The sequence below is a fragment of the Dunckerocampus dactyliophorus genome, chromosome 11 (assembly GCF_027744805.1).
Source record: "Dunckerocampus dactyliophorus isolate RoL2022-P2 chromosome 11, RoL_Ddac_1.1, whole genome shotgun sequence".
Taxonomy (NCBI): domain Eukaryota; kingdom Metazoa; phylum Chordata; class Actinopteri; order Syngnathiformes; family Syngnathidae; genus Dunckerocampus; species Dunckerocampus dactyliophorus.
This window is the reverse complement of record NC_072829.1, coordinates 16700236-16714388: the sequence shown is the minus strand read 5'-3', so window position 1 is coordinate 16714388 and position 14153 is coordinate 16700236. Positions and strand designations below refer to the sequence as shown.

At 39.5% G+C, this 14153-nt stretch overlaps 1 protein-coding gene across 3 annotated transcripts; it reads right to left on the bottom strand.

Annotated features, from left to right (window-relative positions):
* Nucleotides 1-142: 142 nt before the first annotated feature.
* On the bottom strand, nt 143-13702 carry cfap100 (cilia and flagella associated protein 100). Of its 3 annotated transcripts, XM_054792230.1 has the most exons (18): nt 13538-13702; nt 13280-13356; nt 12233-12275; nt 11997-12138; nt 10879-10938; nt 10722-10798; nt 10027-10231; nt 9888-9952; nt 9485-9648; nt 8967-9047; nt 5868-6052; nt 5726-5789; nt 4373-4418; nt 4146-4300; nt 3948-4077; nt 3675-3877; nt 2830-2923; nt 143-650 (listed from the first exon to the last, which is right to left on the bottom strand). In XM_054792230.1, the coding sequence occupies exons 5-18, from the start codon at nt 10934-10936 to the stop codon at nt 525-527; spliced, it is 1653 nt and encodes a 550-aa protein (XP_054648205.1). In that variant the 5' UTR covers nt 10937-10938; nt 11997-12138; nt 12233-12275; nt 13280-13356; nt 13538-13702; the 3' UTR covers nt 143-524. The 3 variants fall into 3 exon arrangements, with proteins under 3 accessions (XP_054648205.1, XP_054648204.1, XP_054648207.1); XM_054792229.1 differs by lacking the exons at nt 13280-13356; nt 13538-13702 and having other exon boundaries at nt 12233-12629; XM_054792232.1 differs by lacking the exons at nt 11997-12138; nt 12233-12275; nt 13280-13356; nt 13538-13702 and adding an exon at nt 10329-10592 and having other exon boundaries at nt 10879-10939.
* Nucleotides 13703-14153: the final 451 nt, after the last annotated feature.

Sequence of the window (14153 nt, the reverse complement as noted above, 5' to 3'; positions counted from 1 at the left end):
GCTACGTTAGGTACACTCGTACAATCTAATAAGATCCTGGATGGAAAATTTTGAGAATAACTGGAAATAATTTATTAACAATGCCTCTTAGTTTAATTTGATTTTATTTCAAAACGTTTTAAACATTTATATGTTTCTTTCTTCTGTAGGCTTGCACTGCATCACTGTGCTAACTCTCACACATTTGTATAGTAAAAATGAAAACGATTATTCCTTAATCTATAAGGAATAGTCCTAATATTCAATAATGCTGTATATTCACAAAAGCTATCTGACAAATATTTGCTACAAGGTAAAGCTGTATATTTTTTAAAATAATGTATTTGTTTTCCCGGTCATGCCATGATGGACCATGTCTATACAGGCAGAAAAATAAAAAATAGGTAATAATTTTCAACATTCTAAAAGACACAGGGAATAAAAAACAAATTAATGACATTAGTGAGCTATACAAAAGTGTATGTGGGACAGAATCAATGCATTCGGAGAGAAATGGAATTCTTATATAATTACATTTTCTTTTTTTACTCTATGTCCAAAGACGTGAAGAAGTAGTCATTGAAGTTGTCGTCAGCAGGAGCACTTTCCACTTTTTTGACTTTGACCTTCTGGGCAGTCGGGATGCATCTTGGCATTAGTTTACGTCCACTCTGAAAGGGAAATAGTCGGGGTTCAAATGAGCTTTTTTTCTCTTTTAAAGAATGAATTCATTACGCTACTGTTACTGATGGCTTTTCTCAATGTAACATCTGTTATTGTTACAATTTTCTGCATGACAAATGAGTCCACACAAATTAGGAAGAGACTTTATTGAAATTTTGCAAGAAAATTTGACTTGTACTACCAATAGGGGTGGGTACCTTTCTAATTTGAACCAATGCAGTACTGATACTCGGTATGTGGGAAAAGATACCGGTAATCGACGGTACCATTTTTCGGTACTTTTGTGTGGGTTTAAGTGGAAATAAATGCCTGATCGGAGCATGCCTAATTTTTGTTATCGGATTTATTGGTATGATAATTCTTCATATCGGCCGGAAAATTATTGGTCCAATAATTATCGTGCACTCCCAACTAGGGGTGTCACAGGATCTTGTGAGATTAAAATGTGATAATATTTCTCGTTCAGAAAAAAAGTTTTGCGATAATATGTAAATAAATAAATCACATGATAAATAAAAATGGACTCGATCATTTTGCTGGCCTCCATATATTGCCATGTGCACGCATGTCTGTTTTCCATCTCTCGCCTCCAAACAGGCAGGAAGAGTGTTTACTGTGCATTGGTTCAGCATCACAGATAATAGTGGGGCGGCATGGCTAAGGTATGGCTCAGATGGTAGAGTGGTTGTTTCCCACCCTGAAGGTTGCGGGTTCAATCCTCTGTCTTCCCGTGATCATGTCCAAGTGTCCTTGGGCAAGAGTTGCTCCTGATGCTGTGTCATCAGTAGGTAAATGTGCTAGCAGTGCCAAAGCGCTTGGAGGTGGAAAAGTGCTACACAAATGAAAGACCATAGAACTTCTTTTCCCTGTCAGCCACCTGAAATGCCAGCATCGCTACGATGGTGTTTTGAAAGAACGGAGGAGGGTCATAGGTTCCTCCCACTATGCCTCCCGGCCGGAATTACTGGTAGCTTGAGGAAGGAACTAAGGCATAAAAGTGGAAACAAACTAAACTGTCACGCAGGCTACTGTAACTCATGGGTCGTGACAGTTAAAACATTTAATAGTGCCCTCATTTAAACCATGCAAACTTTTATGACCCTGCCTTTTAAAAGCATCACAATCGTTAAGAAACAAGGAATCGGAATTGGAACCGGTATCGATCAAATTCAAACCACTCCCGACCCTATCCATCCATCCACTTTTCTCCACTTCTCCACCGGGTTGCGGGGGCTGCAGTCTCAGTAGGGAAGCCCAGACTTCCCGGTCCCTGGACGCCTAATCCAGCTTTCACGGGAGGACACATAATCCCTCCAGCGTGTCCTATGTCTGCCCCGGGGCATTCTCCCGGCTGGGCATGCCCGTAACACCTCACCAGGGAGGCACCTGGGAGGCATCTGGACTAGATGCCCGAGCCACCTCAGCTGGCTCTACTCTGAGTCCCTCCCGGATGACTGAGCTCCTCACCCTCTCTCTTAGGGTGGGTCCAGCCACCCTACGGAGGAAACTAATTTCAACCGCTTGGATCTGCGATGCCCAATCCTAGTAGTGAATTATTTTTAATTGCTGGATTACATGCCAATGACATCTAAATTGTTGTATACGAACATTCCAACCCCGCCTGTCGCCCGAAGTCAGCTGGGATAGGCTCCAGCATGCCCCCGCGATCCTAATGAGGAGAAGCGATATAGAAAATGGATGGATGGACATTCCAGTCTTACTTCATGAAATAAGGTATTACTAAAATGTTGGTTTTGAATGTTCTTTCTCACATACTTTTAATACTATCTACCAACCTGTTATACCTGTTGTATACTTATCACTGACTAAGGAAATACACATCTATGATTTTCAGTCTATTTTAATTCATTTGTGACAAAAAAACAATGTTTTGGTGGTTTGGTTTGGTTAACATATGGATGTTTGGTCGTTTCTACACATCGGGATGCGTCCAGGCATCATGTCACATATTAAAAGTGTTTTCTTTCAGAATGTTTTGTTGATATTCTTACATTGTGATGCTGTCAAGTTACAGTTGCATTTAATACACTCGGACTCTGTATGTAATATAAAACGTGTATTAGAGAAAGTCAAACTTAATGCAGTCTTTGCTCTAGATAAATAACATACTATACTGAGTAAAACATAATGAATGGAATGACTTACACTTTTCTTGGCATCAGCCAGAGACCTCTCTAAGTATCTCTTCATCCGTTCTATCTGTTTCTCTCTTTGCAACCTCAGCTTTTCTTCACGTTGCCTCAAGAGAAAAGATTCAGGAAATGGAGATGCATTCATTATTGTATGTCAGTTTCATAAAAACGGCACAGATAAAGCAAACAAATCCTGGTGTGTCACACATTCAAGTCAACCATAACCATGCTGTATATTTATATACTGGAGGTCCTCTGTCTACATATGAATTATGAGTCGAGTTTTAGTTTAAGAACTTATACCTAAATTATTGCTAAATTCACTCCTAAATCACACAGGATTAAATACAAGAATTAAATGAAACGGTCATTAAAAAAAACTCCACACTTTTATCCCTGCAGTTGTCTTCCACACTGGAAGGGGTGTTGCAAGAGAGGGAGAGACAGGCTTATTGTGAGGAGGAAGGAGGAATGTTCAAAGATACCATCTTTATCCTTCATGATGGTCACAGCAGTTGCCCGGCTTAGACCAAGCATGTGGCCAATGCTCGTCGGCATTTCTCCACTTTCTGAGTATTGTCTAATTTCACTTTCCGTTTCTTTGACACATTGTCTTCAGAAGAGTCTGCCTTCCGCTTGGGAGACATAATGAAGGAAAGAAACGTAACTAAAAAGAACAAAAGCCATGTCCTTTCGTCAGAGTAGCGACGCGACTTCGTGTTATTTAATTGAGCGCTTGTACCTAATTTTCTTTGTTTTTGTACATTATTGAGAATTATCTCAGAATTTTGTAACCATGAGACGTTCTAAAAGGAGGACGGCCTGTTATTTTTCCTGTCACAGAATGTCATGGCATACCTGGTCCTCCTCTCGCTGTCCTTGATCTTCTGCATCATTTCCAAGCTTTCCTCTGGTATTTCCTCCAAGCAGTGCAGTAGTGAAGACATCTGCTTCTCAATGCTGGCCAGCTTCTCCAAAGTGCTGTGGCTGCTCACCCTGTCGTCCACACAGAACCTGTACACCTCTGCCACCTTCTCACCGAGAGAATTCAGCATGTCATCCTGCCAGAAGATGTCATGGGATGTGATTCCTGTCCATACGTGCGGTAAAACCTGCTCTCTGCTTCCTCACCTCATCCTCCGTGTTCAACAAAACATGGAGCTGAACCTTCTGTTTCAGCTTTGCAGCTCTCGCCTTCTCATCCTCGATCCTCTTGTTCATCTCATGGATTTGCTGTGTCAGGAGCTCCTTATCCTTTTCACTTCAAATGGAGACTGAGCTGCATTCAAGCCACATTTCTAGATGAAGAACTAGATAGTTGCCGCTTACGTTGTCTTCTTGATTGCCTCCATAGATTGTTTAAGCTCCTCCAGTGTCTCCTCAGCTCTTGTAGAGTTCTTCATCAAAGATAAGTTCTGCTCTGTTAGCTCCGTCATCAGCTCAATCAGCTGTTTGGGGTCGGTGAAGTACAACTCCGGATCGTCCTGTGAAAATATGACACGGTAAATCGGAGACTGTAAGCCGCAGCGAGTAAAGCAAATTTCTGTACAACTGACCTCGTATTCTGAACTGTCAGTATCCGGGTCAGACCGCTTTGAAAGACTAAAATGTTAGGAAAAATGATGAAGAAGATATTATTTAGAAAAACAGGCGTGTATGAGGTGTGTTAGGAAGCTAAGTTACGATGCCATTTACGGTATAGAGATGGAACAACAAGCTCCATTCACAGACAGTCCCATTATTATGTGTTTATGACAGGTAGCACCATTTATTTGCTGCAGAAGACTTGCCTCTCATGAGATTTTGCAAGATTATCTAAAGTTGTGACCAGTGAGAGTGTATGAGGATAAAATCAAAATAGAAATATGTATGCAAACAATACAGTGTTTTCAATATATTGTAGAGCACAGGTGTCCAAACTTTTGACTTTTGACAATTTTTCCCATGACAAATAATGTAAATCCAATTAATCCGTTCCAGAAAGCCAAAAATGTTACGATAAAACACATATTTATAGTTTTACAATTATAGTTTTACATACAGAAAACAATTCATTATGCATATAAATGATGAATGAAAGAGATAAACGAACATTTAAGGTTACTTTTAGACACAACATGGCAGCGAGACCAACACGGACACCACCTTTGTGTTTTGCTATGAGTTATTTCCTGAATTCCATGGTATTTCTCACCTTAAGTCTCTTGCTTTTCTTGCAAAATAACCAACAATGGAGCCACAGAAAGGACAAGGACGTTTTGTGATAAGAATACATTAAGAACACAATTGGACTCATGCAGCGTATTAATAACACGACCATACACGCGCCATATTGTAAGCTTAGTGGAAAATGTACACAAACACACAAAATTTTGGAGTTAATTGAAAAACACGCTAACCACTGTATTTAAAAATCATAAAGATGACGGGCCAGGCCACTATGATATTTTACATTTTGTATAAAAGGCTAAAACCTATCCAATACAGAATACAGAAGTTGTATTTATACAAACAGACAAAAAAAACAGGTCCGCTAACGGGCTCCCAAGCTGCAATTGTAACGAGAGAAGACCGGAGAGACTACTGCTATTTAACAACTGTCGTTGGTTCTAAGATACAATAACATGGAAATACTTATTGATATTTACTAAGCGTTGAACAATGTTTAGACTGAGTGGTATTTTTGATGCTATTCCTCTTTGATTTAAGGTTATCAACCTAACCTGACAAGCTCCAGTAAATACAGTAGCTGAGGTGTGAAATAAATTCAAGAAACTACTGGCGTTGATAAAACCACCTCTACGAGCTTCTCACCCTTTTCAAGTGCCGGCTGGCTAAAGTCCAAAAGAACAAATATCCCTTAACTTTTGCAATGAAATAGTGTGTATTGTGCTGTGTGTGCTGAAGACCTGGCGCTCTCTGCAGATGGCAGTCTGGGCCTACCACGGGCACTGTCGTTCTCCACAGTCTTCTCTGTGAGCATGTTAATTATTATTTGAAATGTCTGTTTTTAGTGAGTGACATACTTGAAAGGGATAACCAAGTATTTACCTTGCTTGACTGATGTTGACTCTATTGGTTTCTTGTTCAGCTCATCCTCAGTGCTTTCATTCAATGGAGCTTTCTTCATAAGCTTTGCTCTCTGGGCCTCCTGCCACTCTGGTGGAGACAACTTAAAGAGAAGCTCCTTGTACCTCTTGTACTCTTGTAGTGTTTCTTCATAGCTGGAAACGTCACTAATAAGGGAAGACTTGATTTAGATGGACGCCTCTTTTGGTTTCTTAACAAGTTACATCATGGGATTATATTTGCACAATTCAACATATCCGAAAGGGAGTAGGAAAAAGCAGCCCTTAATTCCACCCCTTCTCCGTATCTATTACTGATAATTCATTCACACCATGTCTTTTACATGTTGACACTTTCAGTATTTTGTTTGCTTACATTTTGTTAAGTTTGTTCACTTCTTGTGTTTAAATGTTAACATTTTCCAAGGAAGAGGAAAGAATAGAGAAAATGTAGCAATTAATAACGATTCTAATAACGATTAGATTCATATCACGATCCGAGGTTGCCGATACGATTCAAGGACGATATTGGTTCATTTAGAATGATACGATCCAAAATGATTCAGTAACTTTAAATCGATTCAGTAACGTTTTAGCCAAATATTCAACCAGTGTGACTGTGAAGTAAATACAGTCAAACTTGTCTATAGCGGCCACTAAAGGGAAATGGCAAAAGTGGCCGCTATAGGCAGGTGGCCGTTCTATACAGGTGGCCGCTAAGACAGGTTTGACTGTACCTGCATACTGGACGGAGCAGGTATAAATTAATTATGCATATAAACAAGTAAACAACAATTAATGCCGAATGTGTACACATTTTATTTGAATAAAGTGCAACCAACATTTCAGGTTGAATTAACAGGAAGTTAACCTTTTCTGCTGTCATTTTCAATATTCATTCAATTTTGAAGAAAAGTACAGTAAGTGCAACCAACATTTCAACAGTAGGTTTAACTGGTACTTATGCTTTTTTTTTTCAACATAAAAATAATGCAATATTATTATCAAAATAAATCGCAACCAACATCTGTTCAGTTTGAATTACTGTAACAGTAGGTTTACCTACTTTTGCTGTTGTTTTTTAACATAAATACTTTATGTAGGAATGTTAAAAAAATGTTAAAATATGTCAAATCAATCATTAATTCTGTCTGAACATGTCTTGAACTTTAATTTGATACCTCATTCACTTCTCTACCCCAAGTATTAAAGAAGTTAGATCAAATTTCATACCGGGAAATAGTGCCTTTGGTTCCCATTGCTTAAACATTGAGTCAAGACAAAAGCTGTGAGTGGCTTGGCAAGTACAACCGTACGACAAAATATATAATAACTTGGGCTGTGACACTTGTTTTAAAAGTCAATAAAGTAGCCATTTTCATTTTTTGATAATCGAAAAGTCTACGGAAGAAAATCATATGAAAAAAACACAAACTACATACAAACAAAGAGCGACTTATTTAGAACATGTATGCGAATGAAAATGCACCCGATATTCATCCATCCATTTTGTATACCGCTTCTCCTCTTTAGGGTCGCGGGGGCATGCTGGAGCCTATCCCAGCTGACTTCGAGCGACAGGCGGGGTACACCCTGGACGGTGTATCTAGACAAACAAACATTCACACTCACATTCATACCTATGGACAATTTAGAGTCTCCAATTAACCTAACATTAATGTTTTTGTGGGAGGAAACCGGAGTACCCGGAGAAAACCCACGCACGCACGGGAAGAACATGCAAACTTCACACAGAAATGCCCAAGGGAGAATCGAACCCAGGTCTATCGATCTCCAGACTGTTACTGTGTTGGCCAACATGCTAACCACTAGACCACCGTGCAGCCCACACCCGATATCATATGAAAAAAATACAAACAACAAACTATACATGACGCTGATGTCCACGCAATGCTGCCGAGTCGTGTCAACCACGACACCCCCACAGCATCCAGGGCCTTAAGGAACTCCGGGTGCATCTCATTCATCCCCCGGGCCCTGCCACCAAGAAGCTTTTTGACCACCTCAGCGACCTCAGCCCCAGAGACAGGAGAGCCAACCATGAAGTCGCCAAGCAGGCAGAAAAAATACCCTCTTGTTCACCGGGTTAAACTCCAACATACAGGCCCTGAACCAGTGGTCAATAACAATTGCCTCTCACTGCTGGCAATGCCAGAGTGGAATAAAATCCAGCCTCTCTCAAGAGGACTGGTTCCAGAGCCCTTACCGTGCGTCAAGGTGAGTCCGACTATATCTTGCTAGAATTTCTCCACCTTGGGCACCAACTAAGGCTCCTTCCCCACCAGAGAGGTGACATTTCACATACTTAGAGCTAGCTTCTGCAGCCAAGGAGACTGCTACGACGCAAGAGTCTCCCATTGCAGCAGTCTCCATCCGCACATGTAAACACACACACAACACTGGACAGACGAGAGTGCGTAGTGATACGAAGGGAGAGAAAATAACACTGAGCGACTGAGAGGTCTGACTTTTTTGTTAGCGACAGTTTTGTGATACAAGGGATTACTCTTTTGAAAGCATATTGTTTTGAGAAGCCAAACTCTTAAGTGACCCCAGCAACTAACTACGTTCCTCCTCACCGAAACCCGACCAGAACTCCGCTCACAGGACCAAGTGCAGGGTAAGTCACTGTTGATGTAGTACACTGCTGATGGGGACGTTATACAACTTAATGTAAAAAAAATCCTAACTATCCCTTTAAGACTTTAAAACAACAATAATGTCTGTTTTCCCTAATATTTCAACTTCATGCTACTAAAATGACATTACGACGTTATTCTTGTAAAATTATTACTTTTTCTTGTTAGATGACAACTTTTTTCTCTTCATATTTTTACTTTATTTTTTTTATTATTGATTTTTCCATTTTTGCTTTTTTTTTTTTTTCTTGTTAAATAAAACTTTTAGAATGTGCCGCGGGCCAATAAAAAAACAGCCGTGGCTGCAAATGGTCCTGCTGTAGCTTGTGCAGTGTTAAGGAAAATGAAGAAATACAAATGTTAGAAACAAGACAAAAATAAAAGTGCAAATCTAATAAATGTAATAAAATATAAATAGATACCTTCTTATTACTGATATTTCAGAAGTCAACTTCTTAATCTCAGTGTTTCTCTCCTGTTTGGACTTGGCTTCTCGTTCAAAACTGACCACAGAAAGAGAAATTTCAAAGTTACAATTATAGTAATTACATTTAATAGAAATACTTGCAAAAAGACTGTTAAGCTATATAGAGAAAAGTAACGGGACATTGTACCGCTTAAAGTACAGGAAGTAAAAGTATAGTTGGTGTCCCGCTTGCAGCTATAACAGCATCTCTTCTTCTGGTAAGACTTGCTGGCATGTGGGAATTGTTGCCCATCCAGAATAACATCAGTGAGGTCACTGTTGTTGGACCTGAGAGAGAGCCTGCTGGCTCAGCATCTCTATTCTAGTTTCTGTCAAAGCTGTCTGATGGACCTGTGGTCAGGGATCTGTCCAAGTTCTTTCACACCAAACTCTTCCAATCATGCCTGTATGGACCTTACTCTGTGCATTGGGGCCCAGTCAACCTAATATGGTGAATAGCTACATTGTTCTTACAATGTTCGGGCCTCTGTTGACTTCTTCTCATTGTCCCTCAGGAACTGTTCAAAGCTTTGATTGTCCTTCTCGATGAGCTTCTCCAGCTCCTTCAGCTGTCTCTCCTCCTTTGCAATGGCCTTGTCCATTTTATGAATCTCTGACCTCTTTGTCATCAGTGATATCTGAAACGGGGGTGAGGAGGGATGGTTAGAGGTGGTTAGAGGCTGCAGATGAACGCAAAGTGGGGGACCGGTACAGTAATCCCTCGCCACTTCACACTTCAAATTTCGCAGCTTCACTCAATGACAGTTTTCCAATAATATATTACTTAATAAATCATATCGTTTCGTGGTTCAGTACTCTCTATTATTAACCAAGAAATATGCATATTTATGCAAATGTTACTACAAATGCTACTTACCTCCAACACAGCCTTCTGACGCTCCATGGTGATGAAGTCGAGTTTGCATTCTCTCACAATGTTTGCTGGGTATAAATAAATCAAATATTTTAAAGTGCAGGCATGTGTTCATGTTGTGCATCCTCACAGTTCAACATACTTTGTTTCAACAAGGCCGTCTTCAGCTCACGCCTTGCAGGTGTTTGTATCGGGAGGGTTGGCTTACGCTTGGCTTGTTTTAGCATCTTAACACTCTCATCCTCCTCCGTCAGCTGCTTGGCAAGCTCTTTCCTCTGCTCTGCCATCATTCGGGCGCTGTAGCTCATCTTTTCGTGAATCGGGAGAGGCAGGAAATTGCGCATCTCCTGAGCACAGGACGACAACGTCCGTATCATTTGATGTAAGATAATCTGTATACTGATGTGTCATTGCTCCATGTACAATAGTCCGTACTGTACCAACCTTGTTACTTACTGTAACCAGTTTCCCATTCATTCGGTGATTTGAAGCAGCCCACCATGATTACATTTGGAGAGCCACAGAAAAATTTGGCGGTAATTTTTAAAAAAATATCTACATTTGGCGCTATCTGGTCGCCATCACTCACAAACACATCAGAATAGGGCTGACTGTGTAGCCTGTTGTTACAATTCCGTACAGTAGATGACATGGTAACTCTGCATCGTTAGAGGCCCTTCAACTTGCCAAAGGAAGATGTGATTAAATCTGTAAGCGATAGCCAACACTTAGGAAAGGTTACAGAAATTCATAGTACGGATATTTACACAGAAATCAAAGAACGCCGTCTTTTTGTCCCTAAAAAAGAGACACCACAATACATGCACAAACATACACCTTTTGTCGGTCAGCTTTCTCATTTAAACTTTGCAGAAGAATGCTTTTGCTGTCTGGTGATTTCCTCCTCCTTGTGCCTGCAAAAAGGATACAAAGGTGTCATTAATGCTTGTGTGTACCATGTGATGTACATGTGTGTACCATGTCATGTGTGTACCTGCTTTCTGGGATTTGGCAACACCATCCTGTTTTGACACAAGACTGTCTGAGGACATCTCTACAAAAGTTGTAATGATAAACCATGATCAGTACATTTCTGCAAAGTAGGGCTCCTTATTCATAAATCAAATATTTTCCTAGTTAGAGCATAGAAAAACTGTTCACAACCTTCTAAATAAGGTTTTTAACATTATCAGAGCCCTGTAAACAAGAAATAACACCCCATAGTCACATTTACACTAGTATTATCTAATATAGTAGACATAATAAGAGAAAATAAGAAATATAAGACATAATATAGACTCACACATGTTAGCACAGGCAGAGTTCCTGGTTGTTCTTGTTTTACTTCCTGTTCTGTACAGTACTTCCTGCGGTAGCTTTTGTCTCATTAATGTAACATTACTGACACCAAGTGACCAGTGTAGAATAGTACATATCATTATGTCTTTGAATGTGTCTTCTGAATGCCTTTGTATTTTAGTTCATTTAGCCATGTTTATTCTCAAAAATGCTTAATATAAGCAAAAAATATGTAAAATCATTTCAAATATGCATATTTTTTAGGGATGCTCCGATCAGGGTTGTATGCTGCTGATTCCGATACTGATTATCATTGGCCAGCGGTGAAAAATCAAGGTACAGCTTTGCAAAACCAAGAAAATATATATTGGTCAGCAGCTCATATTTCCTTTCAATCTACAAATTATGAGAATCAGAAGCTGTTTCTCGTAAAACATAGCAAATATTTATAAAAATATGTCTGATTACAAAAACAAATTCCACACCTAATTTGGAGAATGACCCATTTACAGCATCAAATGCCCAGTGGGGTGCGACCATGCATTTGTAGTTATATTTACATATATTATACATATATTTATTTATTTAAATATATTATTACATATATTTTTGTAACTTTCTTCTTCACTTCTTCACTTCTTTTCTTCACTACAATGTACATCTTTGTTTTTATTTCTAGATATTTATGATTAAGTATGTAAATAAATACGGGGCTATAGCTATGAGTTAGCATAACACAGCACATTTAGTATACCACTAAAGAGCAACAAAACTGCTTCAAAATGACGTTGAGTTGTTAAAATGGCAGCCTACCTTATAATGGTGCGGAACAAAGTATTCCAATGCCAGAAGGATAACAAAAGCTGTAACAATTCCAGTTTGTGTGCTGTTGTTATGGTAACCGTCGTTCTTGTGTTTCCTGTTCAAATGCACTTTTGCAGACCAGCAACTGCTTCTGTAGATAATGAATACACTTTACAGTGTTAATATTAAACTTAAGGAAATAAACAAATACATAACTCAAATTGTATACTATATACAATGCGTACCTTTTTTTTTCCTCGACTGGGAAGGACGTGTAAGGCAGGAGCTCTGTTGAAGATACTGCAAATGTTAACTATTTTGGTGCTTCCCTGACTACATTTCATGAACACGAGATGAGCACTGCTTGCTAAATCCCCCAACTTTAACTTGGATAAGAGAGAGGTACAGATTCCTTGCAATAAACAAGTTACAAGTGTCGATACCTGCTAGCAAGTCAAGCTAACTGGCTAACTGCTGAAGTTCAAAGCAGTTGCCTGGCAACAGTGCCAAACAAAGCAAAATGATACTGGCTCTGGATTTACGGATAAAAAAACAACTCCTGGATTCGAAGATTTTCTCAGGAAAAAGACACAAGAGAACGCGGACTCGGATATATATATAAAAAAACAACAACTCCGGAATTCAAAGATTTTCTCAAGAAGAAGACTCAAGAGAACGCAGACTAGGATTAAAAAAACAACAACTCCAGGATTCGAAGATTTTTTTCAAGAAGAAGGCAACAGAGATTACTCTATTACAAATAATGCAAGGAATTGAGAACCTGCAATTAAAAGCAGAGAAAAATTGTCAATCAAATTCAAATATAAGGATGGATATACAGTATCACTTCTACAATTAGAAATTAAAAGTAATTACAACAGCCTATATGAATTCATCACGGATGTCAGTAATGGTGTCACAAGCATTAAGGAAGAAAATAGAGTACAGAGCACAACTATTAAATATAATTATGAAAGAAAATAGAGCACAGAGCCAGGCTATAAAATACATTGTGGAAGAAAATAAATCACTGAGCAAGGCTATCAAAGCAGTAAGAAAATAAGCCAAGGAGTTGCAAGAAAAAATGCGGACTTGAGCGCTGCTCTTGAGGTTAAAAACCCTATGGAAGATGTCAAGGCTCTGCAGGACGATATTAAGGTATTATTGAATGACAATGCTGCCTTGCGCTCCACTCTTTAGGAAGCAAAAAACCATAAAGAAAATACAGCATTGTGCAAGGATGTTAGGGTTCTGCAGGATGATATCAGGGCATTATTGGAAGACAAAGCTACCTTGCGCACTGCCCTCAAGGAGGCTATAAACCCTATGAAAGCTGTCTTGCGTGCTGCTCTTAAGGAGGTTAAAGACCCTACGGAAGACAATAGAGCATTATGCAATCATATCAACATTCTACAGGATGATATCAAGGCACTATTGAAGGATAATGCTGCCTTTTGCACCACCCTTGAGGAAGAGAAAGAAGCAAAGGAGAATATCACTAAGCAAATGAAAAACCTAATGATTGCACGAATGAATGATGTGGTCCTCACAGGGCTCCAAACCACACGCAGGTCAAGCGATGTTCCTTCAATAAAGCAACAGATTGCTAACTTCCTACAATCAAAGGTGGTGGATGCAGATATCAACAGCATCGACACTTGCGTCCCACAATGTGGCAGAAACAACACCACACCCGTCATCGTCGTTAAGTTCACCAACAGGGAATTAAACACTGCACTGCTGAAACAGGGAAGGAAGCTAAGAGGCACAAGCGTCTACATGAATGAGCATCTGACAAAACGCAATGCCGACATCGCCAAGAAAGCAGGGAAAGATTCAAAGCACTTGGAGCACGAACGGTAAAATCGTCAAAAAAAACTAAATTGCGGTCCAGGAGAAGCAAGAGTGCTTGTTGCAAAAGGTATCAGCGATCTGGATGCATATTAAAAATCATATTACTCTGACAATAATGATAATGGATAATATAAACTACAAGAGAGAACCATGCAGCTAGAAGGACTACATTCAGTAACAATGACCTTGATATAACTGTTGCAAAGGCCAGCTCAATAAAGAAATAAAATGAGGAACTCATGTAACTACAGTATATTCAGTGCCACTCACAGTGCAACACCAAAGACGGAGGATGTGGATATCAACGGGGGA

Bases quoted from the DNA above. Each gene is read 5' to 3' on its own strand.
- cfap100 (XM_054792230.1), bottom strand. From the start codon at position 10,936: ATGTCCTCAGACAGTCTTGTGTCAAAACAGGATGGTGTTGCCAAATCC. The intron at 10,232-10,721 runs GTGTATGTTTGT...TCCTGTGCTCAG, and splicing joins AGAAAGCTGACCGACAAAAG to GAGATGCGCAATTTCCTGCC. The intron at 6,053-8,966 runs GTATCTATTTAT...TTCCCTTATTAG, and splicing joins GAAATATCAGTAATAAGAAG to TGACGTTTCCAGCTATGAAG.